This window comes from Talpa europaea, assembly GCF_964194135.1.
Source record: "Talpa europaea genome assembly, chromosome: 7".
Lineage (NCBI taxonomy): Eukaryota > Metazoa > Chordata > Mammalia > Eulipotyphla > Talpidae > Talpa > Talpa europaea.
Genome location: NC_140074.1, coordinates 2,952,344 through 2,978,636, shown reverse-complemented (window position 1 = coordinate 2,978,636; position 26,293 = coordinate 2,952,344). Strand labels below are relative to the sequence as shown.

Sequence of the window (26,293 nt, the reverse complement as noted above, 5' to 3'; positions counted from 1 at the left end):
TCATGGTTTCACTATGTCCAGTATCTCCATTTTCCACTTTTTGAGAGGATTTTCTTGGTACCCCCATCTGTGCCTCAGCCCCCCTTCCAGCTATTGTCTCTGTCTTGTCTTTTACAAAATCAAAGTTGATGGTATTTATATTCTGTTCTCTAGTGACTGCCGGGGTCTTTGTTTTGTCATTAGATTGGTTTCAAAGTTGAAATCAGTTTCGGTTCCATACTAAAGAACAGCCGAGCCACAGAGTAAGGCCACTGCCCTTCCTCAGCAGCGATCAGCTGTCCTGTCACTTCCTGAGCACCGTTCCCTTTAACTCATCCTGCCCAGTTTTGGCAACACTGAAAGTTACACAAAGTGTTAGTGATTTTTAAGTCAGGAATCAGTTGTTGGAAGGAGCAGAGTCCAGTCAAGCAGACTTAAGCAAAGGGAGAGTTTGTTAGACTTAGTGGTTTTCTCAGGGTATCCAGGGACAGGCTGGATGACCAGTATATTGGGAACTGACACCAGTTATGGGGAAAGACAAGACTCCAGTCCCCCCCATCTCTTTGGGAGAGTGAGCACAGGACATTGGCCAACTTACATGCCACCCTGTCAGGAGCGCGGTAGAGACAGCAGAGCCCTGGCCCCAGCCCCAGGTGCAGGGATGGGTGTCACTGGATCTGCCTGCCGTGTTCAGGAGCTGCCTCGCTGCGTGAGGGCACTGAGGGTGCTCGCTGTCTGAGTGTGTACTCACAGCAGGGGCTTGGTTGGCCTAGAAACGAACCCCTCACTCGCCAGGGTACTCATGGATTTGAGGTCGTCATCCCAGATGTCAGAGTCTCAGCCAGCACGTAGCTCTACTCCAGGAGCGTTGTCTTTCCTTCTCCTGTTTGAATAGCACTAGGATGACGCAATGCAGCACTCTAACCTCCGTGGCATTTTCTTCTTTTTCCAGATTAATTGGGAGTCTTGGCTACTAGAGGATTCTAGTCGAGCTGAGCTGCCTGTGACAGACAAGAACGATGATTCCTTGCCCATGGGTGTGGCCATTGATTACACTAACCAAGTGGAGATCACCATCAGTAAGTTGCGGCGTGGTCTCCTCACGGCGGCGCTGACACGTGCGCCCTCTTCTGCGTTGCAGGGCTGTCTGCTCTGCCGGGTGCTTTTAGCTTCTGGTAGCACATTTCCACTTGAAGGGTGATTAAGTTATTGTGATGATACTAATCTACACTGAGTGGCTGCACATTGATGCGACTCAAGCCAGACCCAGTGCGTGCGTGCGTGCGTGCGTGCGTGCATGCGTGTGTGTGTGTGTCTCTCTCTCCACGGCAGAGGGTGACTGAGGTGCAGAGCGTCAGCTTGCATAGCTTCGTTTCTTGCCCCTTGCATTCCCCAGGGACCTCCTAAGGAAACAGCCCCCTGACCTGATACTGCATAGCAGCACGTGTTTTGAAGGCAGGGGTAGACAGCAAAGTCCTTGTCAGGCTTAGTGTGTGCTGCCGCTTAGGTGCAGCCAGGGCCCCTCAGGTGTAAGAGTGGCGAAGATTTGTCCTTACAGTTTGGAAAGGCGTCTCCCCCTGTCACATGCCTTGTCCTCCTCCTGGCCAGGTGGTTTGGTCTTACCAGCTCATTTTCTCTCATTCTCTTGTAGTCTTCACTGACAAATGCTTCTGATTCAACTGGGCATGATTATAAAGTAGTCTGTCTGACCTTTCTGTGTCCTACTGTGGGTTTTCCCAGGAGCCTAGTCTGTCACCAAGTCATGTACTTCCATGAGATTCTTCTTGGGTCAGGGAAAGCAGGACTTGCCTCCTGAACATCAGGCCACTGCAGGACAGCTGGCGGCCCTGCGCCTGCAACACAGTGTGACTGCTGATGTGTGCTCTCTTCAGAGAGCTATCGCCCCAGAGGCTGTTCGGATCCGGATGGAGCAAACAGACCTGGGCCTTAAATGTCTTCCTAGGGTAGCCTGTCCCTCCTGGGCCCGGGCACCTCCATTGCTGGTCTCTTTTACCACTTTTGTTTTCTGTGGTTAACAGGCGATGAGAAGACCCTCCCTCCTGCTCCAGTTCTCATGTTACTGTCAACAGACGGGGTGCTATGTCCGTTTTACATGATCAACCAAAACCCAGGGGTTAGGTCCCTCATCAGGACGCCAGAGCGGCTCTCGTTAGAAGGAGAGCGGCAGCCCAAGTCACCAGGTACGGTACTCCCACCCCGGCACCCCGGCTCTCTAGGGCACGCCCAAGGGGAATGGGGTGTCTTGATCCAGCCAGTCAGTCTTACTGAGGCCAAGACTCCCCTTTCCCTGACACACGCACCAGCTCCCTCACCCACGCTTCCTTCCCCAGCCATGACCGTTACGTGGTCTGAATCCCAAAGACACGGTAAATGTCTTGGATCGGTTCAGGTTGGGGTTGGTGAGTAAAGGGTCGTACAGCTGATCCTTGAGCAGCGCAGGGCTTGGGGCGCTGACCTGCAGGGTGAAATTCTGCTTATAGCTCGGGCAGCTCCTGTGTCCAGATTCCGCAGCTGACACCGCAGCTGGGAGAATCCATGGCTGCAGCACCCATGGAGGAGAAAGCCTCCGGAGTTCAAACCCGTGTTGTCCACGGGTCAGCTGTGTGGTCGGGCAGTGACGTGAGACAGTGGAGTGTGACGTGACTGACTGTAGACTGTTCCCTTTTTTTTTTTTTTTTTTAAATATCCAAAAGGCAGATTTATTGGAAAAGGGAGAGAAGAATAAAGGATACTCACATAGACACAAGCAGGCAGAAAGGGCTGCCCCAAAAGAGACAGGTTTGCTGAGAGAGAGGAGAGCGGCCTCTGCTGAGGGAGGTCGGTGAAGAAAAGCCCCAGCAGGGTACAGTCAGGGCAGGCAGGAAGCTGCTGCCCCGCAGAGGGAGAGGGTTGGCGAAAAGAAATACTCACATAGGCACGGGTGAGCAGAAGGCCCGCTGCCTGTTTCCTTTTTTATGGGGAAAACTGTATCTGTAGATACATACTTAAAAGATGGGTGTTGAAATCTAGCAGGAGGTCAGGAACATGGGGACTTTATTTCTTTTTTGTTTAATTTCAATTCTCATTAGGTTTTGATTTTTCCTACTTTTTAAAGACAATAAGTAATACGTTTATTGGCGAAAATTGAAAAAACACCAGAACAGGTATTCATTCATCAAGCAGCAGCCACCATTATCATTCGGGGTCCTTCCTGTTCTTCATGCTGATGTAGCGTCAGAATTTCCAGTGATGACACACCACTTGCGCAGAGGAAGTAAAAAACATTTTAGAGGGTCATGACTTTATTATTTGGAATGTCACGGATAGCCCTGGTTCTGTGAGAGTATAATGCTGTTTTTCTCTTGTAATATGGATTAAAAAGTGGCTGGTGTAGCCTAATCCACATCTAAGAAAAAGTATGCTGGCCCCTTGTGATGTAAAGCCTCGGTCACTCCCGAGGGCTGTTCTTCTCGGCAGTGCATGGGGAGCAAGCTGCTGTGCCGGGGCCTGCCGGCTGGTGACGCAACCCCAGCTAATTGCCAGGTGACGACACACGGGGCCTGGGCTGTGGTGCGGGGCCACCTCTTACCACGGTACATGTGCACTGAGAACTCTGTCCTCTGCTTACCTGAGCGTGGATGCCCTGAACTACCTCCACCCAGCTGCCCGGCACAGGCAGGGCCCCAATTTTACTGGTGGTCTTTTGTGGAGAGACACCCCCCCACCCTTCGCTGCTTCCCCTCCCAGTTCAGATAAGCGAAGGGTGGGGGTTGGAAGGTATAGGCGGTGGAGGGGGTGAGTGTCCCGCCAGCTTAGCCTGCAGCTCCGGGGGGGCCGGCTTGGATGCTCAGAACACAGCCTGGAGTTCTCGGGTGTTTAGTTTCCTTTTCAGTGGGAAAGACCTTTCAGCTCTGGCTTAAGCCTCCCTGTGGTCTACCCGATGTGCTTGGGACGAGTGACCTCCATGTGCTGCGGGTCTGAAGGAGCTAGCTGCTGTGGCACTGTCGTGTGCGAGCCGGAGACGGTTGCTCCCACAGGAGGGGCCATTCGGTGGGGCCTTAGTTTTCAGGACTGTCCTAAGCATTGCACCACTCCAGGCCTTGCGAGGATAAACTGTCATCTCAGGCAACTCAGAAGAGCCAGGACCCTAATGGGCAGCTGTGCTGCCTTCTTGTTTAGTTACTTAAGTGAGGGAGTTAACATGTATGCTTCAGAGGACGTTTGGAGTTAACATTTATAGACAGCTTGAAAAATAGGAACATTTGTAAACCTGCCTTCTAGTGTTTTTCATAACATACTTCATCATTGGACTCATTTTATATAATTTATATGAGGTTTTTAGTTTAAATTGTAAGCATTTTCCATGTTCTTACATTATCTTCCTGATTCATTTAAAAGGGTGAATGTTGGGTATTTTAATAAATGTTTTTACTATTTGGGTTATATTAAATCTTTTGTTTTTTAGATTATTCTCATAGACTTGATTGTTATAAATAGCATAACCAATTTTATTTTTTTGTGACTTGAGATGTAAGCTTAAATGTTTTCTGAAAACATAAACTATGTACATAATTCTGATAAAAAGTTTCAGGCTCATTTTATTCTTCTAAACATAGGGGACTATACATTTTAAAATCTTGATAATTTAGACAACATTAAAAATGTCTCATTTCAACTTGCATTTATTTTGATTAGTGAGATTGGATAGTGTGAATTTTATTTTATTTTTTTTTAATTTTGGGTTCTGTATTTATTTTAAAGATTATTTATACAAGTGCTGGGTACAGTCAGAAGCGTGGGAGGGTGAGAGAATTCACCAGAGCCAGAGCGGGGAGCAGAACAGGCAGAGTGACGAAGTACACTGCTGAGGGGAGCAGCGGGCGGCAGGAGAGGTCTGCGCGCCATGTGGGATCCTCGTACGGCAGCGGGGGATCGAACCGGCGCTGCAGAGGCTGCAGGCAGCTTTGCAGCCCAGCGCTCAACCACTGCGCCACCGGGGAGGCCCAGTGTGAATTTTATTAATGTGACTTAGGTCTTCAGCTTATATCCGTTAAGAGTCTTGAAAATTTTCGGGCCTCCCCGGTGGCGCAGCGGTTGAGCGCTGGGTTGAGAAGCTGCCCGCGGCCTCTGGAGGTGGGTCCCACATGGCGCGCAGACCTCTCCTGCCGCCCACTGCACCCCTCAGCAGTGTACTTCGGTCCTTCTGCCTGCTCTGCTCCCCGCTCTGGCTCTGGTGAATTCTCTCACCCTCCCGCACTTCTGACTGTACCCAGTGCTTGTATAAATAAATTAAATAAATAAATAAAAATAAATAAATCTTTAAAAAAAGAGTCTTGAAAATTTTCCATCTCAATTTATGTGAGCTTTAAAACGAGGTTATTAATTTTTATTACTGATTATTACTAACAATGAATGATAATGTAATTGCCATAACATTGTCGTTAGTAATATAATAAATATTTGGAAATACCAAAACGTGTCATTTGCCACAGAATATTTACTAGTATCATGGGGTGCTAATATGGAATTAATGCAGAATATGACTTTAATCATAACTTTTTTTTAATATAGTCAAATTTTAGTCTTTTCGATTTATTTTTTTTTTTGGTCACTTCTAAATGTATCGAGTTGCTAGATTGTCAGATACTTGATACATTCAGTGGCATTGGAGACTTCTACTGTAAGTGACACAACTTACAAGGAAACCGATGTGACCACAGTCTAAATGATGTAAACACAAGTTCCTACAGCTTATTTCTGACCATAAGAACATCATGAAACTTCTAAATAAAGACCCCAGACACTTTTAGTATTACACAGTAATTTCCATTCATTCATTTATTCAGTTACCAAACTGCTTATTCCGATTCAGGGTCAGGGTGGCTGGAGTCTCTTGGCAGCTCAGGGTACAAGGTGGGGCCCAGTCTAGCACTGGACAGGACGCCCGTCTAGGACAGGGCGTGTCGCGCTCACACCAACTCTTTCAGACTGGGGCAGTTTGACACACCAGTGAACCCCATGTGAACTTTCTGGAGGGGGCGGTGTCTCTGTAGTCTTGGAGAAAGCCACTCCATGGACAGTGGGCCAGGCTTGTTTGTTTTTCCTCCTCAGCATTACAATTTTAAGTGAAAGGACATTATTCAGGGATCTGTTGAATTTTACTTTTGCTTTTTTATTTTCATGAGGTATGTGAATACATGCTTTTCCATTTGTGTTTATCTTTAATTGATCTGGACTCGCTTCTTTGGTGGCTGTTAGTGAGGTAGAAGTGTGAATTAAATTTTTTTCCTGACTGAGAACGAAATGTTGCTGAAGGACTTGTTTGCATTGTAACCCCAAGAGGTATATTTTTCTATATATTCGACACATGCCCCTGAAGTCCTCTTAGTCTGATGTTCCCATTTCCGTTCTCCTTCAGAGTGTCATACCCTGTGACCTGCTCACACGAAGTCTGATCAGCTCAGTTTCCTTTGTAATTCTTTGCTCCTTGAGGAGGACCATCACTTTTGGTTCCACAGGCCCCTTCCCACTTGCTTTCCGTTACAGTGCTGACATCTTCCTCTCCCCCTTTTTCCACTGCAGGAAGTACCCCCACCACCCCCCCTTCTCAGGCCCCGCAGAAACTCGATGCTCCAGCAGCTGCAGCTCCGGTCTCCGGCCCAGCGTCACTGTCCGCGGCGCCCACCCCCGCCTTCTTGCCCTCTCTTGGCACCTCCACTGCGTTCTTTGGTTCTGCATCCTTGAAGTCATCCGTCACCGGGGACGCTACTCCGTATTCCAGTGGCTCTGACAGTTCAAAAGCAGCCCTGGGCTCCAGCGCAGCCACCTTCTCTTTCACTCCTCCTCCTCAAGCCTCGCTGGCCCCCACCCCCACGGCCTCTCCCATGGTGCCATCGACTCCTTCCATCTCCTTTGGACCGTCGGGCTTTAAGCCTGCCCTAGAAAGCACGCCGATGCCGAGTGTGTCTGCTCCGAGCATAGGGATGAAGCCCTCCTTCCCACCCTCAGGCCCTATGGTCAAGGTCAACCTCAGCGAAAAGTAAGTACCACTCAGAGGTTTGATTCTCCTGTTGAATGGGCAGAAGGGAATGCTCGTTACTCACAGCAAGCAGCGTTGTCGCTGCTGAGTCCACTGTTTCCCACTTCCCAAAGGAAGCTTGCGGATGGTAGCCATTTGAATTATGTAGACAACACTTGCATTTCATCGGTGGATAGAATCCAGGAGGGTTCGTTAGGATTTTATTTATTTATTTACTTATTTTAAAAGAAACCATTTCTTTTTTTTTTTTTTTTTTTAAGATTTTATTTATTTATGCAAGCACTGGGTATAGTCAGAAGCACGGGAGGGTGAAAGAATTCACCAGAGCCAGAATGGGAAACAGAACAGGCAGAGTGACGAAGTACACTGCTGAGGGGAGCAGCGGGCGCGGCAGGAGAGGTCTGCGCGCCATGTGGGACCCTCACCTGGCGGCCTGGGATCGAACCAGCGCTGCAGAAGCTGCGGGCAGCTTCGCAGCCCAGTGCTCAACTGCTGCACTACCAGGGTTGGGGGGGCCAGGATTTTTTTTTTTTAACGGTTAGAAGTATGTAGTTGAATATTTCTTTTGTTTTTTCAGCTTGCAGGTGTGGGCGGTATTTCTCATCTTAAAAAATGAAACAGTACACACACGTGCTGTGAGGGAAATGAATCTGCCCTCTTTCCCCTGTGTCTACCCCTCACTCTCCAAGCCTTTTCCCACAGCCACCAGAGTCATTTTGTGAAACAGAAATGCCTCCCCTGGCTCCCGTATTCGATGCGCCTCAAATACGTCTGAACTCTCCAGATGACGTTCCATAGCCCTCCGTGCCTGCTCCCACCAGTTCACTCGTGTCTTGCTTTTACTTCTGCCTGTTGTTGCCTCCACTAAAACGTGAGCTTTGGGGGGAAGTGACCCTTATACCTGTCACCTTTCCCAGGTTACCCCCCTCATCTGTGCCATCTCCTGTGGTCGTGGAGGTAGTCCTGGCTGTTGCCACCACCTGTCGTCACTGTTAGCAGCCAGCACTCAGCCCTTCCTGCCCACAAGCGGCTGATATCCGTTTTGGGGTCTGTGCTGTTGGTTCTTCAGCCAGTCGTTTAATGGCAGGCTCTGAGGTCATTGGCGGTGTTCTGCTCTTAGGGGAAACTTTACCTTCCTACTGGACGGGAACGAGTTCTCGGTGGTTCCCTTGACAAGAGAGGACTGAACCTGCCAAGTGTAATTGAGTCTCACTTTTTTTCCCTCAGTTTTTTCCCATCTTGATAGGAAATGAGTATTTACGTCACGATAAGCTTAGCTTCATTTGATGGTAACTCCTTATTGGATCTTTTCATTGCATCTTTCTTAAATAAGCAGGCAGTGAGGTAAGTAGCGCCTTACAGCTGTCACCTTTGATGCAGAAGAGCTGAACAGTGACGTCTCATGAGGCAACGAGAAAGACAACAGGTCCGTGGCCTTGCTGTTACTGGTGTGACGACATCACAGGCTATTCTGACGCTTCTGCGCTGCCCTTCTTTCAGGTTCACTTCCATGGCCACCACGGCCCCTGTTAGCAGCTCGCAGAGTGCCCCCTCCACACTGCTGTTCTCTGCCTCCAAGCCAGCCTCTGCGTCCCTCAGCCACCCTGCGGTGCTCTCCTCCTCGTTGGGTTCCATGTCATCAAAGTCCTCGGCCTCTCCCTTGGCATCAGGTATGCTTTGCCACCAACTTCTTCAGAGCCTAGACGTGAATTCTCAGTATTTTTCGAAGTTTAGGATCCTCACCGGCATAGCTGGACTGCATTTTTTATTGCTTCCTGTATCTCGTGCTGACATGCAGATTTTCATAATCTGAATCAGAAGACTCCCAGTGGCCTCGGAGCCACCCTGCTTGTCTCTCTGACCTTGCTGCTTGAGCTGGGTGTTCTCGGTGATGCTCGCAAAGTGTCTGTTGTAGGGCAGCTTGCACACACGACAGTCAGTGACAGAGCAACTTTTGCAGCTGCATAAAAGAGAATGCGCCTGCAGTGGTTATCCTCACGATCAGCCCTACTGTTCAAAAGCGTATTAAAGACCATGAGTAGAATTTGTCATTAAGCCCAGTGGAAATGAAATGCATGATAGAAATCCATGAGCAAATGTACCTAGTTTATCTTTTTCCTTTCAAGCCCAAGAAAGGTTGCCCTTCACTGAGATTCGGTACTTGCTAATGTTTTTCATTGTTGGCTTTATCTCTTGTTTTTGTATGTTTTTTTCTTGAGTTAATTGCAGACATGAAACCCTTGCCTCCTAACTACTGTAGTGTGTAACTCCTAAAACCAAGGACACAAAACACATTATCAGAGTCAGGAAATCTAACAGCGTCGAATTTACTGCCCATCTATGCACACTTGTCCAAAATCACCTTCCTTCTTCATGGCTCCCTCCCCAACCCAGAGCCAGCCAGGGCGCGTAGTCTTCCCACTCTGTCCCAGGAGTCTCAGCCTCAAATAGTTGCTCATTCTCTGTCTTTCACAGCGCTGACGCTTGTGAGGAACTCAGGCCAGTGGTTTTGTCCCTGAGTTGGGGTCTGATTGCTTCCTCGTGATGAGATTCAGGTGAAGTGTTTTGGACCATAAGGCCACATAGGAGGCACGCACCACAGCACGTGGTTGTCAGGTGGCCGTAGCAGGTCTATCTCAGTTGAAGTTGGTGATTTTCACAAACACCAGCAGTGATACCTGACCAGCTGTATTTGGGTAAGCACCCGTGTGTGTCAAATACGCTTCGTTTAGTAAATATTGAGCAAGCATCAAGCTGTGAAGGACTGCCTTGTAGATTTACTAAAGTCTGGATCTTATTCTGGATCTTTTCATCAGATTCTGAAAAGCATCTGTGACCAAAAGTTGAGGAGTATTGCCTTAATTCTCACGTTTTATGCTTGGGAGAGACAACTTGAACCCTAATGCACGTAGGCTCTCTCCCTCGCCACTGCTCACCAGCCAGAGGCCCTACACGTGTTGCTGTTATTTAGTTCTTCAATCTTAGATTAAAGCCCTTGTCTAAGTCTTAGATTATTACATCACAGCCTAGCTGCATGCTGGATCTACCAGGAAAACCACTCCCTGATGATTTAATCAGGATCTCATAAGGTGAGATGAGGGTGTGAGCTTTTGGGTTTTCTTTTTTTAGAAGCTCTCCACCTTAGAAGTGCCCTCTACCTTAGAAGTTCCCTACTAATTCTAATGCACCACAGGATGAGACTCGTCCTGGAGGCTTCTAGTAAGGTCCTCAAGCCCCTGCAAGGTGATGCTGTTTATTATTTTCAACTTGTGGTTTTAAACTTTGTTCCTATTCCCAGAGGTACCTCAGGAACCTCTGTGGGGAGTAAGGATGGGCCAAAGGGCTAGTCTCGGGCCTCCCTGGTGGGCTAGGGGTTAGTCTCAGTGCTCTCACTGCAACGGCCTGAATTCGATCCCCGGCCATGAGCTACCCACATGGCACAGCTGACCTCTCCTGTCTCCCTGCTGCTCCCCTCAGCAGTGTGTTTCAGTAGATCTGCCTGTTCTGCTCCCCACTCTGTCTCTGGTGAACCTTCTCACCCCCCCGCACCTCTGGTCTGGACCCCAGATCTTGTATGCATAAATTAATCTTTAAAACACAAAGGGTTAGTCTCACAAATACCTGCACACAAGTACACATGCCTGTTATCAGAGAACTCCTGTGTTATCTGCTTTGTGAAATGTTAGCATATGCTCTTAGTCATCTTGAGCAGAGGCTGACCCTGTGACCACGCCCTTGTTAATGTCACTGGAGGTGCCCAGAGACAGTCGAGATGTCTCAGACTGGAGGACGGACAGCTGTGATGGGCCTGAATGCTGTCTGACTGACTTTTTATTCCAGCAGGGCCATCTGCGCAGGGCAGTCCAATTCCAGCATCCTTGGTGGCCCAGAAATCCCCCAGGATCACTCCTCCGGTGGCAAAGGCAGTCTCCCCCCAGGTGTGTGAACCCCCTTACAGTACTTATACTCATCAGCCTCCCGCCCAAGCAGAAGTCACACCTCCTAGGTTGTATTCAGGCTCTGAGGAGCAACTCCACACGGGTGGGCCGAGCATGTGTCGTGTGCGTGTGTGCACGAGTCAGGCTTGTGTTTTCTGTGGGGCTGAGCCTGCCCAGGCTGTGCTGTTCAGCTTCTTGTATCTTCTTCATGTCAGAGAAGCTGTAGCATCTGATTGTGTTTCTCTCCTTCCCATAGTAACCAAGACATCGATCCAGTGTCCTGTTTCCTCTGCCTTTCATACCATCTCAGTTTTATTTTATGTGCTTAATGTTGTATTGACATTTACTGCATACAGGAAAAGAGTATGCGTGTGGTGTGCGTATACATGCAGTGAGTGGTCACCATCTGAACACACCTTGGCATACCCACATCAAGAAATAACGTTATCAGGACCCCCGAATTCTCACATGCTTTGCTTTCATATGATTGTGTGACCACTGGAATGTCATCTTCTCTGCAGTGGCTGACATTTTTGTCCGCCTTCCTGTTGGGCTGTCTCTTTTACTGTTACAAGAGACAGTTCCTTGCTGGACACATGCACATGGTGCTGAGACTACATTTTCTTCGTGGCTGCTTTTTTATTAGTTTTTATTAAATGTATTTATTTATATACTTTACGTTATTACTCATTTTTATATAATATTTTCTTCATGTCTTCTTTCAATGAGTGCAAGTTCTTCATTTCAATATAGCTCAGTATGTCAGGTTTTCTGTAAGGTGCTTTTTGTGTTTTGTTTTGGGTATCCTTTTCTGTTATAAGGCCAAAAGCTATTCTTTGTTTTTCTAAAAGCGTTATTATTTTACTTTTCATATTTAGCTCCACAGTCAGTTATCTGTTTAGTTTTATAGTTGACCTTAAGGAGAATTTGTCAGTTTCCCAATTGACACTCCCAGCACCCCCACGTGGGGTGCTCCGTAAATGCTTAGTTAATAGGGGCCTCCCTGGTGGCGCAAGGGTTAAGACGCAACCTGTAAGCTATCTGCAGCCACTGCAGCATGAGTTCGATTCCCAGCCTGCCAGGGAGCAACCCACATGGCACAGCTGCTCCCCTTAGCAGTGTGTTTCAGTAGATCTGCCTGTTCTGTTCCCCGCTCTGTCTCTGGTGAATCCTCTCACCCCCCGCACCTCTGGCCTGTACCCCAGCTCTTGTATGCATAAAGAAATAAATCTTTAAAAAAAAAAAAATGCTTAGCTTGCAGGCCTACATTTGGACATTATGCATGACTCATGGTATTTGTTAAGTATCTGCCATTTTAAAGAATGCTTAAATAGTCAAAAATCTGTTTATACGTAATTGCTGTAGCTCTCAAATAATTTAGGAAATGCGCCAAATTACAGTGTCTCTAAAGCAGAATTCTTGGTTTCTGTCCTACCAGAACATGTTGCTTTTTTAGTGTTCTGATCTCACTAAGTAGCACCAATCAGTTGTTTGCTCAAACCCCAAACCCAGAGCCATCCTGGGGTCTTCTCTTTAATGACACCTTCTCCCATCCAGACTAACTGGTCTGAGCCCTGCTGGGATGTGCCAGTTTTTTTGTTTTTGTTTTGTTTTGTTTTGTTTGTTTTTGTTTTTGTTTTTTTGTTTTTTGTGGGACCCTCGCCAGCGGCCGGGGAACGAACCGGCGCTGCGGAGGCTGTGGGCAGCCTCGCAGCCCAGCGCTCAACCGCTGCACCACCAGGGGAGGCTCTGGGGTATGTTTAGATCCTTGTCTCTGTCTCCTCTGCTATCAACCTGTATCATTTCTTACCTAGTCTCCTTATTAGTCTCGCTGTTTCTGCTCCTACCTCCCACGTCATGTGTTCTAGTTAGCAGCAAGAAGGATATTTTAAAGTCAAAGAATAGTTTGAACTCTTGTAAAACCTGTGGTGGCTTTCCCGTGCTTGTAAGAAGCCCTAGCCTCCTTGGTGTAGCCTTGCATGACCTGCCCTGCCTTGCCCAGCTGCCTTCCTGACCTCACTTGAACCACATTTATTTTATGTAATGGCGCCAGCGTCTTTCCTGCCTCATTCTTTTTCTTTTCTTTTTTGACTTAAAATTCTTTACACTTGGGCCTCCCCGGTGGCGCAGCGTTTGAGCGCTGGGTTGCGAAGCTGCCCGCGGCCTCTGGGCGCCGGTTCGATCCCCGGCTGCTCCCCGGCCACCGGAGGAGGGTCCCACATGGCGCGCAGACCTCTCCTGCCGCCCGCTGCTCCCTCAGCAGTGTCCTTCGGTCCTTCTGCCTGCTCTGCTCCCCGCTCTGGCTCTGGTGAATTCTCTCACCCTCCCGCGCTTCTGACTGTACCCAGTGCTTGTATAAACAAAGAATGAACAAATAAATAAATAAATAAATAAATAAATAAATAAATAAATAAAAACATGCTAAAAAAAAAAAAATTCTTTACACTTGTACTTCCCACTACCTGGAACGTCCTTCTAGAACTTTTCATAGCTTTCTCCTTTACTCGAGGTCTCGGTTCAGTGGTGACCATCACTGAGGGCGTCCTGTGCCATCTCATCTCAAGCAGTGCTCCTTTTTATTCTCTGTATGATCCTGCCACTCTTTCACTATCCGTCCTGTCTCAGTAAGTTCCATGAGAGCAGGGATCCCATCTGGCAGGTCCACTCGAGCACCGCTCTCTGGAACGTGCCTCACGTGGTGTGGGGGCGTGGTAAGCATGGCTTAGAAGAGCGAAAGCTAGAGCCTTGACAGGACCGCTGCCGTGGCAGGCACAGAATGACTACTTCAGGCGCTGAAAATCAGGGCAGGGGTGCAGTTGAGATGTTTGCCTTCTACTTCAGGTGAAATCACTTCAGCCTCCTGTCACAGAAAAGCAGGGACAACAGTGGAAGGAGTCAGATCCAGTGATAACCGGCATTGGGGAGGAGGTAAGTTTGTTCTGCAGATTTTTTCCAGAAGTTGCTCTGGAGACTTGAATGTTTCTGAGTGCCGGCTCCTGGGTCGCTACGTTGTTCGGCCTTGAACCCAGGTGTCCCAGAAGTCTGTACTGAGTGTGCTGCTGACACTGCCACTATGCCGGTCATGCTGAATCTCCTCCTTTGTGCCTTACAGATCGCTCACTTCGAGAAGGAACTGTCCGAGTTGAAAACCCAGACTTCCCAAGCCCACTTCTGGGTGGGCACACCTGAGGACATGAAGCTGCTGCGCATGGAGTCGGACGGCTTGCGCTCCTTCCTCTCGCAAATTAAGGAGACCACGGAGGTCTGTGTGTGGTGGGGTCTTCTGAGGGTGGGCCCTAAAGGACTTTCTCGTCATCCTCCATGGGAGTGGGTGCCTCATCTCCTCAGGCACCACTCGTGTCCCTTGCTGCAGGTGGATACTTCCCCAGCAGTGTGTGCCTCAGCCCTGGCTGACCGTCAGGGTCTGGCAGATTAATCCTGCTACTCTGCCTCAGGTTTCTGTGTGGAGGGAGTAAGAATACATCTACCCTGCTGACACACACGTGACACACGCACATGAAGATTTATTGTGATTGTTAATTTAGTTTAGGTATATTTTTTTTCTTACAGAGTGTTTTTAGGTTATAATATGGTTTTTTCCTTTTTTTTTTTTAAAGATTTATTTATTTTTGCATGTAAGAGCTGGGGTGCAGGCCAGAGACGTGGGGGGTGAGAGGATTCACCAGAGACAGAGTGGGAAACAGAACAGGCTCAAACACACTGCTGAGGGGAGCAGCAGGCGAGACAGGAGAGGTCTGCTTTGCCATGTGGGTAGCTCCCTGGCCGGCCAGGGATCAAGCTCATGCTGAAGAGGCTGGGGATTGCTTCATAGTGCTATGCTTAACCCCTTGCGCCACCAGGGAGCCCCAGTAAAATGGTTTTTTAAAGCAGAATGGCTGAAAGCCTACACAGCATAAAAGTTGTTGACATTATTTGCGGTGTTACTGTTATTACTGCTGTTACTACTTGCTGTGGACCAGACGCTGCACTGAACACACTGCGCTTCATCTGGATTATCTCATGGAAGCTTTGTGAGTGGGTGGGTGGCTTAGGCTTTAACTGAGGCTTGGTGGGGTGAAGGGATTTGCCCCAAACCGCCCAGTTACTAGTGATAGTGCCAGTCTCCCAGTCCAGACCGACTCTAGCACCTGCCTTAAGTGGCCTGTCGAATGGGGAGTTGGGATAGTACCAGGCATTGTCTTCAGGCAGTGAGGTTATAGGTACTGTTTATACTTTCCTCGCCTAATATGGGTAAGACAATAATGAGCAGTAGCGCCGTTTTTTGCAAGCTGCGAGATTTCTTTTCACACGACCATTAGCATACTTGGCTGTTCGTTCTGGATACTGGAGGGACTCCACCTTCCTTGATTCAGACAAGCAGGCTTGCTTCTTAGAAATACCGCTCTTTGTACCAGTACATCCTTGTGCCTTTTCAGTCTCTCCACGGAGATATAAGCACCCTGAAGACAACTTTACTTGAGGGCTTTGCTGGTGTGGAGGAAGCCAGAGAACAAAATGAGAGAAACTGTGACTCTGCGTACCTGCATTTGCTCTACAAGCGTCCTCTGGACCCCAAGAGTGAGGCCCAGCTCCAGGTAGGAGAACCCAGCCAGCGTGCTGCCTCGGCAGACTCCTCCCTGGCTCCTCCTCCTGGGGCAGCATCTCCATGGCTGCCCTGTGAAGCCGTTCATCTCCTGTGAATAAGTGACACACCGTCCGTAAACCAACTGTGACAAAGATGTCACACTTTCCCACTCATGTTTTTGGATTAAGCTGAAAATAGGATTCTTCATTGAATCCTAAACTTGGTAGAGAATAAATGTGCTGTTGAGGAAGATAATGTATTTCTACACCAAATCATGACTAATAACAGTAGTTGATTACTCATCGCATCCCAAGCCCCCTGCTAGGTGTTTTTGTACATTATTTCTGGTCTTCAAAACCAGTCTCCACGTGACGGGCGTTAGCGCTCCCCTGTGAGGTGACAGCACTGAGCCTCGGTGGCGGAGGAGCCTTCTGATAGCACCGGGAGTGGAAATTCCCCCTGCTGGGCCCTCTCCTGATTGCTGTGCTTTAGCAGAGTCACTTTTCTCATTAAATCTTAATTATTTTTATTGTTTTCAGTTTTCAATTCAAAGTTGTAGCATAAGCTTTAGGGGCTCATCTCCCACCTGCTCCCCTTGGCCCAGGAACCTGTGAGGAGGGCCACGCAGCTGGCGGCGCTTACCTTCCTCACCAGGGATGTGCCGTCTGTGGTGATGAATCCTTCTTGCCTCAGGGAACTTGAGGCTATAGACTCTCCTGTTTCCTTACCTGCCTATCCTCCTGCTAACAGGAGAATGAAAGAAGTGGCCTCTCTTCCCAGGAAAGCTGGGAGCTGCGCCGAACCCTGCAGCTCTGGGGGTGTTTGCCCTGTGTCCTGCTGTGGAGGCTGCCCCGCAGGAGCACTGCCAACCTGCTGTGCCCACCGGGCCGCGCTCTCCTGACGAGCCTTCCCGTCTTGTGTTTGAAGTGTGCAACTCTTGGGGGACACTTTGCCCGTGCAGGAGATCGTTTTCTTTTTTCTTTTTTTTTTTTTAAAGATTCATTCATTCATTCATTCATTCATTCATTCATTTATTTATTTATTTATTTATTTATGCACGCACTGGGTATAGTCAGAAGTGCGGGAGGGTGAGAGAATTCACCAGAGCCAGAGCGGGGAGCAGAGCAGGCAGAAGGACCGAAGCACACTGCTGAGGGGAGCAGCGGGCGGCAGGAGAGGTCTGCGCACCATGTGGGACCCTCGCCAGCGGCCAGGGATCAAACCAGTGCTACAGGCAGCTTCGCAGCCCAGCGCTCACCCGCTGTGCCACCAAGGGAGGCCCGATCATTTTCTTTTTTGACAGTGCTAAGTAGATGATAATAGTTGGCATTTGTTGGGTATATGCCATGTACAAAAGATAGATGAGGAAACAGATTCTGGAGCTACCCAGGTCTCCCCGCTCATCAAAGCTGGACCTGAAAGTCTGGCTGCAGAGCCTGCTGGGCTCTTGACTGCTGTGCTGGGTGCAGTCCTGCTGGAAGTAGCCAGGGCAAGATGGTGCATAATAACAGTGGGGGCTGTGTTGCCAGGGACCAGATGAGCTCAGCTACAGAAAAGAACACTATGTGATGGGCTGGGGGGAGCAGTTGGTGGCAGCGTTGGGCACATGTGCAGAAGAAACATCCCCGGCACACAGCTAGGAATACATGTGAGGCTCGGCGTGTGGAGCTACTGAGTGTCACATGGGAATTTACATTTGATGCCCAGGTTACTGCAGCCTCCTGCAGCCAGCTGGCTCTCTAAATGGTGTTTCTCTTTGTTGGTTGAGGGGCTGTGTCCTTATCCAAGAATAATTTTGAAAATACAGGTAAACTTCATAAGATGTGTGTGCAGATGTAAAGAGCTTTTCCCGGCGGGTAGCACATGGTGTTCATGGGCACACACCTGTGGGATGCTGCCTCTCTAATTGTTGAGAGTCAGGTTGCAGAGCCCTGAATGCCCACACCGGCCCAGAATCTAAAGAAAGTTATTGCAGGTCTAAAATGAGTCAATGGCTAAGAATTTTAGTACTGTAAACTCAGTTGCTAGTGCTGATACTATTCTTTGCTTTTGAGAAGAAATTTGTTTTTCTCAACTAGTGAGCTGACTCGTGTTCTCTGCTGTGAATGAGAGAGGTTCAGAATTATTCTCAGCACTGCCTCTTGGGCCGTTCTGTCTGTCCCGCAGGGGTGGGAGAGCTGAATCTTCCACTAGGGTGGTGGGAGATCCTAGGCCATGCCCAGATGCTTCACGGAGGCTGAAAAGTGAGAACCAGGCCAGACCATTTGCTCCCAGGGACTCTAGGCCCACACGCCCTTTCTGGTGCCCTTTTCTCGGCGCTTCCCCTCGGTCACACCACTGGGGGGCTGAGCTTCTGGTTTTCATTTTAATTTTAATGTTCTGAGTCATTTGCCTTTTCCATTTTTTTCTTGTAGGAAATTCGGCGCCTTCATCAATATGTGAAATTTGCTGTCCAGGATGTGAATGATGTTCTGGACTTGGAGTGGGATCGGCATCTGGAGCAAAAGAAAAAGCAAAAGTGAGTGGTCTCCCGTCCTCCTCGGGCAGAGTGGATTGTGCTGTAATTTGATTCAGAAATGATTTGGGAGCATTTAGAAAATCCTTACAAATGTACAATCTCTTTGATCCAGTTGTTCTCATTCTAGAATTCTCTAGGACTAACAGTGCTAATAACAATTTATGTACTTTATGGTCATGAAAAATTCGGTTTAACTTAATTAGCCAAGTTAGTCACTCAATAAATCTGTCACATTTTTTACCCAATATAGGAGACTGCAACTACTGAAAAGCATGTTGTCAAAAAATGAAATATATTTTCTATATTGTATGGAATATGCAATTATAACTACTCCATGTGAAGTGTGAAATATGATAAGGGTAAGAAAAAATCATAATGGATGATCTCAATGCAAAAGTCTAAACATGGAAGAGAGGCTGGAAATAAATCTGTCAAAATATTTGTGAGATGGGATGAAGATAGGTTTTTCCCTTATTTTCTGTGTATTCCAAATTTTCTTCTTGGAGAGACATTTCTAGTTAGTGTGAAAATGCAAAAATTGAGAGAAGTGAGAGCAAAGGGGGAACCTTTGAACCTTTGTCCTAGTCTTCTACCACTGGCCGTTTGTTAGAGCGCCATGTAGTTTCCGGAAGGAACAGAGTGCTGTACTTGCGGAGAGCAGTAAAGTGCCCATAGGAAACTCAAAAAGCAAATTAGCCATGAGAACACTAGATTCTGACACACCTGTGTTTGGCGTGACTAGCCCAAAGCAGAAACCAGCCGAGAGATGATCTGCTAACTTGTTGACAGAGCTGTGGATCACAGAACGCTGAAGTGGGGCAACTGGGTGTGATGTCAGGGGCAGGGCTGGGAGGTGCTTAAACTTCACTAAGCAAAATTTGTTACAGCGTGCGGTGCCTTGGAGAAAGGCTTTGTGTCTGAGCCCAGGAGCTGCATCTCAGGTTGTGGATCCTCCTGACGCTGGTCGGGGAGGACCCTGGGATCTGTGGTGTTGGTTCCCAGAAAGTTGGACCCACTGGAGAGTCCACAGCCTTGGGCCCACCCTCAGCCTCCTGGGGAGGTCGGCTGGAGCTGGCAGCGTGAACTCTGCTCTGCCTGGCGGTAGAATCCTCTTTGTTGACTGATTGATAAGTTGGCTTTTTAACAAGTGTGTGATGCTGACAGAAGCCGGACTTTCTTCTCCTTTATGACAACTCCCAGGAGTCACTACCTAACAGGCTTTTTATTCAAGCCCCCTTTCTGCAGAGTTCAAGTTCTCACATCCACATTGTTGACTGGCGTTTCACCGCTTCAGGCCCTTCCCAGATTTCTACCCTGTGCCTTTGTGGCGCAGCTGGCCTGTGTGTCCACGGCTGCGTGCTCCCCTTCAGCTTCAGTAGGTTTTCACCCCCCTTTCTGTTCTAATAATTGCTTCACTCTTGTCACTAGTGGTTCTCCATTTTATCCCTTTCACTGTTAAATAGTTGATTTTTTCCCTCCTGGTGGGAGGTGTCTTTCCTCTGACCATTCGTGTTTACTTCTTCACACCTCATCAACACAGGCGCCTGCTTGTGCCAGAGCGGGAGACGCTGTTCAACACCCTGGCCAACAATCGCGAGATCATCAACCAGCAGAGGAAGAGGCTGAACCACCTGGTGGACAGTCTCCAGCAGCTCCGCCTCTACAAGCAGACATCCCCGTGGAGCCTGTCCTCGGGCTCGCCTGCCCCTAGCTCCACGCACAGGTGTGTGGGCTGAAGGGTGTGAGGAGATGGGATGCAGGGCCTAGGGGGTCAGATGGGGCTTAAAGTTCCTCTGCTATCTGCCACCTGTGAGGTCCTGGTCTGGCTGCTTTGCCCCCGGACTGGCTCTAACTGCTGCCTCATGGGCGACTGAAGAGGGAGGCCTGGAAAGCACCGGGTCAAGAGCCGATGAAGCAAGTTTAGGTTGACTTACTGTCTTAAAGCTCAGTTTGGTCATTTTGCTTGAGTGTGGTGGCCCTCAGCCTAGCCGTTAGTTTGCCCCTGAAGTTAGCAAGTTGGGTTTGTGTTTCCCTTGTGGGCTGAATGTGTAGATTTTAACCAGTGTTGCGTGTGGCAGGATGGGATGTCATGTTAGGGTCATTGCCTTGCCTTTTGGACTGATGACATTGATTGGGGGGATACACTCATCTCCTCTGCTTGTCTTTAGAAGGCTAGTACTCCCCACTGCCCGCACCCCGTCCCACCCCCTCAGATTCTTAGGTAGTGATTGGTTGGTTTGTAACACTCTTCTGTTTCAGTTTTGATAGTGACCTTGAAAGCCTGCGCAATGCTTTGTTGAAAACCACCATAGACTCTCATGCCAAACCCTTGCCCAAAGTACCAGGTAAGTCAGTTCTGAGTCGCTTTGTTCTCTTCTGTCTACTGACTTCAAAAGAACCGAATCGTAAGCATTTATGGGCTCACGTATTTCTTGCAGCTAAACTGTCCCCCGTGAAACAGGCACAGCTGAGAAACTTCTTGGCCAAGAGGAAGACCCCACCAGTGAGATCCACTGCTCCAGGTAAAAGGAACAGGCCCTGCATTTTTTACCCCAAACCCATACCTAGGTTGGGGGTGGGATTGGGCTTTTATTTCCTAATAGGTGATAGAGACAGTGTCCCCAGACTGTAGTCTGAGTTTTGGAGTAAAAAGTAGCTCATGCGTATTTGATGAGGCAGCTCGTGGTAGCTGTTTGGGGGTTCCCCTGTGTCTTCTGCAGACCTTAGCTCATGTGATAGGCTTCCCAAGGGTTCAGGGATGGCTGAGCACTCCAGAGACCCTCCCCTCTGCCTGGCTGGAGTGGCTTTCCTTTTCCGACTTGTGTGGGGTTTTGGGTAAGACTGCATGTGGGGAAAGCCTCCTTAAGAAAGTAGAAAGCATTACTGACGAGGCAGTGGGGACTAAACGTACTCGCTGGAAAGAGTCACGTAACTGCTGAAAAGAATTTTTGTGATTAAATTGTCTAGCTAATTACCCGAAATTTCTTCTTTGAAATACTTGCTCTTCATAACTTCACAACTAACCTGGCTTTGCTTTAATGCCCACATATGCTTTTTTCTTTGAAATTCTGTTCTGAGTTTAACTGTTTTTTTATGCCAACAACCAGAATACCTTTTGGTAATTAAAATAGCACAAGGAAATTTAATAGTCTTACTATGCTGCAATTTGTTGGTTTTTCTATAATTATTTAAGATAAAGAAGTTAAAGAGGTAAACAATATTTGTAATCCAGTGAATTTTTAACTAGCATTTTTCCTTATCTAAAGAATATGTTCTCTTGGTCGATAATGAGAAAAATATGGAAAAGTATAAGAACAAATAAAAAATCACTACCGTTCTTCAATTCGGATACAACATCATGGCATCTTATCTTGCAAAACCGTGAACAGCCTCGGGCAGCAAGTGCCTAGAACAGAAACGTTCATCTGTGTCCCCTTCGGCAAAATTGAGAACCAGAACTTGTGGCCCCCATCTCCCTGCGCCCCTCTTGGGCAGCCCCAATTTTCCTGCTCCCCAAAGACACTACTGCCTGGGCATAGAAGGTGGTAGCATTTGCTTTTATTAATTTGCTTTTTTTCTTTTGACATTATTAATTTCTACTTATCATTTTAAAAATTTCAAATTCCCAGTTGTAAGAATAACACCGTGAGCATCCCCTTGCCCGTGACCCGGGACTCCAGCAGTGTCTGCACGGCCTCTCCCCACATGAGTACTTGGGATGGTTATTTTTGATAAATTACTTGAAGATAAGCTGCGGGCAGGACCTGTGTCGTCTCAGAACAAGGACCTTCTCCTACACAACCACGATGGGGTGATCTGTTCAGGAAATTAGCACTGATGGTATTCTGTTAGCCAGCCTGCTGTCCGCTCTCAGAGTCTGCCAGCTGCCTGCCCCCTAACGTGTTGCTCAGTCACTATTTAAAACCTGGGTTCTAACCCAGGACTGTCCATTGCATCAACACTCTCTGCTTGTCTAGAGTTCTACTACTTAAACTTCTCAAATGCTGTCATTTGGTTTGGGCTGGTTTGGAGCCTCCGCAGACTGTGTTAGTTCATTCATTCAGTCTCTAGGGTGTCTCTTGTTCCACATCAGCCTTGTAGGAGTCATCCTTACTGCATGCGGCTGTTCCCTGTCTTGTTGCTTTGTGAACGCGCTCCCTGTGCGCATCCAGTCTCCTCTTGGTGGACATCAGCTGTGTAGCTGTAGTAGAATAGGACGTTCTGAACATTGGCGTGCACAGCGCTCACGGAGTACCTGTGCTCCTTCCGTCTGTTCACACAGCCCGGAGTGGGCTTTTCAGCTCACGCTCTGCCCACACACCAGCTTCAGTGGGCTCTGGCATCTAGTGTTGTGTGTCTTCATGCGTTTACCACGACGTGTGACTATTCCACAGTGTCACACCCTTGCCAGGCTTGACCTTGCCAGTCTCTCCTTTTAACTATTCTGGTGTGACCTTTTTATATGTTTGCTAATCATTTAAATCTTTTTTTTTTTTTTAATGAAGTATCTGATTAAATCTTTTGCTCTACTGGGTAATCTGTTTTATTGATTTGTAAGTTTTAATGAATTCTGGATACCAGCCTTATGTTGGCTATAGGCGTTACAGATACTTGGTTGCCTTTTAACCCCGTAATGATACAGGCTTGTCTGCAGTGCTCTGTGTTCTGTTTAAGTCTCTTGGTGACAAGCATGTGCGTGTCTTTATTGTCTAGGAATGATAAGGTTTATCTTGCAAATTTAGATCTCTTTATCTGGACACATGATCTTAGCCAAGAGGCCGAGAAGTGATAGGGCTCTTTATCTGGAATTAATTTTTTAAAAACCATTTCATGTAGCATGATTTAAATATAAAATTCATCTGTTGTAAGTGTACAGTTTGGTGATTTTTGGTAAATGTATAGAATCGTGTAACCGTTACCACAGTCCACTTTCAGAACATTCCGTCCCTCCTAGTTCCCTCGCATTGGCTTGTAACCGCTCCCTCTGTCCCAGCCAAGGCTCCTCCATGTTCCTTCTCTGTGGAGCTGCCGTTTTAGGAATTGCTTGTTCACGGACTCACGTTGTCTTCACCTTGGCTCCCCACCCTTAGTCTGTGGTGCCCCATGCTGCGTCCCCTGTTTCAGCAGGTCCTTTCGTTGACGGTGTTTCCATTGCATGGATGTGCCCTGGTTTGTTTGTGCTGTCAACAGAGTGCCCCAAAAATCTGGAATCAATTTTTATGTATGATATGAAAGTATAGCTTGTATCGTGTGTTGTATTTAGACATCTGATTTTCCCAACTCTTCATTGAAAAAGACTCTTCCTGCTAGGCAGCCACTCTTACGATAAATCAGTTATCCTTATACCTGTGGGTCTCCTGGCCTCGTACACTGATCAGTAAACATTACTGGCACACCACCCTAATTAGTGCTAACATAGTCTTAGCACTGCTCTTTGCCAGCCCCTGAGGCTGTGTGGCCAGGGTGATAGCCTATTCAAATGAATGGAAATCAATAAAGGTAAAAATTCAGCTACCCGGTACTGTTAGCTTGTTAGATCTCTGGTGCCTGCTCGGCAGATGTGACGGGTGGCTGCTGGAATGGGAGGCAGGGAGACAGGGAGCATTTCATCACTACAGAGAGTTCTACAGTATGAAGCAGGGGTTCCAAGCTTTTCCTTAGAAGGCAGAGTAAGTATTTCATCCTTGCGGCTCCTGTTACTTTCTTCGAACCTCAGCTCTGCCCTCGTACGGGGACAGTAGCCACAGACAGGATGTAAATGAATGGGCACGTCTGTCTTTCAGTGACGTTTTATTTCTAAAAGCAGATGGCCGACCGACGGTGGTTACGGTTTGCTGACCCATGAGGTAGATAGAATGTTTGGCTCTGCTTGGTGCTGTCCATTTCCATGTTAATATTAGAGTTGTCTTGTTAAATCCCACCTCCCTCGACCCACAGAGGAAAGTGGGCATTTTGAGGGGTGTGGAGGTGAGCCTCTAGCTGGCTTTTGTGCTGCGCTGATCCCCACGCCCCTCGCACGGTCACTCGGGTCTTTGCCTTCCTTGATGTTTCCTGCCTGCAGGCCGAGCCTGCCTTCTGTTGGACATCTGCCTAAGAGTTAAGAGAGCACGCCTCGTGCACTTAGAATGGTGGGCTTTTCTTTAATTTTTTTTTTTTTGAATGCAGTGTTGTTGTTGTTTTTTTTTTTTAAGATTTATTTATTTATTTGTTTGTTTCGTTTAATTATACAAGCACTGGGTACAGTCAGAAGCGCGGGAAGGTGAGAGAATTCACCAGAGCCAGAGCAGGGAGCAGAGCAGGCAGAAGGACCGAAGGACACAGCTGAGGGGAGCAGCAGGTGGCAGGAGAGGTCTGCGGCCATGTGGGACCCTCCTCCAGTGGCCGGGGAGCAGCCGGGGATCGAACCGGCACTGCAGAGGCTGCGGGCAGCTTCGCAACCCAGTGCGCAACCTCTGCGCCACTGGGGAGGCCCCTTTTCTTTAATTTTATGTTTTATTTTCTGTCAGATGCGGGGCCTTAGACGCCATCAGACCGTCAGATTATTTGGAGCATTGGCTTTGTATGCGGCTACCTGCCTCCCTGCACTTCTGTGTTCGGGTGTCTGGTTCTTTCTTGGGCTTTGTACGGAACTATTTTTAGTATTTTTCGTGTGGAAACATTTACATCCTTCATGGATAAAAGTGCTTTCATTTCTCCTTTTTCATTCCTTTTATTTGTTTTTCATACTTTATTTCACTGGCCTGGCCCTGCAGTGCAGAGGCCAGTGAATGACCAGTGGGCTCCTTGCCTGGATCTCAAAGGAAAACTCTGCGATGGCCCATAAGCTCAGCGCTTTGCCGCACCTGCGGAGATGACCGCGCGTTCTCTATTTTCTCCCTGTTGATGCAGCTCGCTCCCTTTCCTTGTGACATCACATTTAAGCAGAATGAGATTCTTTGGGTTCCAGAGGGGTAGTCGAGCATTCTGATGCCTTCCTGGTGCCAGGGAGCCGATTGCTGGTCACAACAGGGAGCGGCACGTGCCAGCTGAGACTGCAGTGCCCGGGGAGAGTGGGCCATCAAGCGCCTGGCCCTGCGAGCAGGCACGACTGTTGCATCTGCAGCTGGCGGTCTTCCTCCCAGGGCCAATGTGTGGTCGGGAAGGGAAGGAGGGAAACTGGGACTCGTCCCTTGGGGCTGCATTGTCCCTTCAGCTTCTCTAGCCAGCTCTCGAGGGCGACGCATCTGAGTCCTCTTTTATCGCTTTAGAAATGAAATTTTAGAGAAACTATTGAGAGCAGCGTGGCCCAGGAGACTGCAGGCTTGTGATTGTTTTCCAGGATGCTGTCATGACCTCTCACAGACTTAGTGGTTTAAATCACCTTCTGTTTACGATCGCACAGTAGTATGTGTGGGTCACAGATCCAGGCCCGGAGCGGCTCTGGGGGAGGTTCCACTTCTCAGCTCACCCATTTCTCGCAGCTGTGGCACTCGGGTCCTTGTCTCCCTCACTGTGCTCTCCAGCCCCTCTTCTGTGAGCCGCTGCTAACGCCCGACCCTGCTGTACTGCCCCTCTCTGCCTTCTTTGAGCCTGGACGGCCTCCAAGAGTTCGCCTGTAGAATCTAGGATAATCTCCCTATTTTAAGGTGAACTGGCAAGAAACCCAAATTATGCCTGCAAAAATTCCTTTTGCCATCTGATGCAGCTATCACAACATAACCCGGGCATGGGCCCAGGGCGCAGAGGGTTAGAATTCTGCCTGCACAGGGTCCAGCTCTAACAGAACAGTGCTGGTGAGAAGGGGGTCTCTCAGTCAGATACACCTGCATTGAATTCTGCCTCTGCCATTCCCAGCCTCATGACCTTGCACAGATAACCTTTTTTTTTTTCAAAGATTGATTTATTTATGCATACAAGAACTGGGGTACAGGCCAGAGGTGTGGGGGATGAGAGGATTCACCAGAGACAGAGTGGGAAACAGAACAGGCAGATTGACTGAAATACACTGCTGAGGGGAACAGCAGGCGACTCAGGAGAGGTCTTCTGCACCATGTGGGTAGCTCCCTGGCCGGGGATCCAACTCATGCTGCAGTGGCTGTGGACAGCTTCATAGGTTGTCTCTTAATCCCTTGTGCCACCAGGGAGGCCCTGCACAGAAAACCTTTCTAAGCATCAACCATGCATGAGATACAGCAATTTCTAACTCATGGTATAAGTGTGAGGATTAAGTGGGCTGAGGTCCACAGATGCCTAGG

The 26,293-nt window shown here is 48.3% G+C and overlaps 1 protein-coding gene across 1 annotated transcript in view; it reads left to right on the top strand.

Moving 5' to 3' along the window:
* Positions 1-26,293, top strand: part of NUP214 (nucleoporin 214) — a gene marked incomplete at both ends in the record, with an annotated part of 90,837 nt that overhangs the window by 12,190 nt on the left and 52,354 nt on the right. The window contains 12 exons of the mRNA XM_084236297.1: positions 932-1,058; positions 2,019-2,180; positions 6,562-7,018; positions 8,519-8,688; positions 10,862-10,956; positions 13,798-13,884; positions 14,069-14,218; positions 15,393-15,551; positions 17,956-18,059; positions 19,600-19,782; positions 20,319-20,404; positions 20,498-20,581. Coding sequence (XP_084092423.1) covers positions 932-1,058; positions 2,019-2,180; positions 6,562-7,018; positions 8,519-8,688; positions 10,862-10,956; positions 13,798-13,884; positions 14,069-14,218; positions 15,393-15,551; positions 17,956-18,059; positions 19,600-19,782; positions 20,319-20,404; positions 20,498-20,581 — 1,864 coding nt within the window. The remainder of the gene's footprint in view (positions 1-931; positions 1,059-2,018; positions 2,181-6,561; positions 7,019-8,518; positions 8,689-10,861; positions 10,957-13,797; positions 13,885-14,068; positions 14,219-15,392; positions 15,552-17,955; positions 18,060-19,599; positions 19,783-20,318; positions 20,405-20,497; positions 20,582-26,293) is intronic.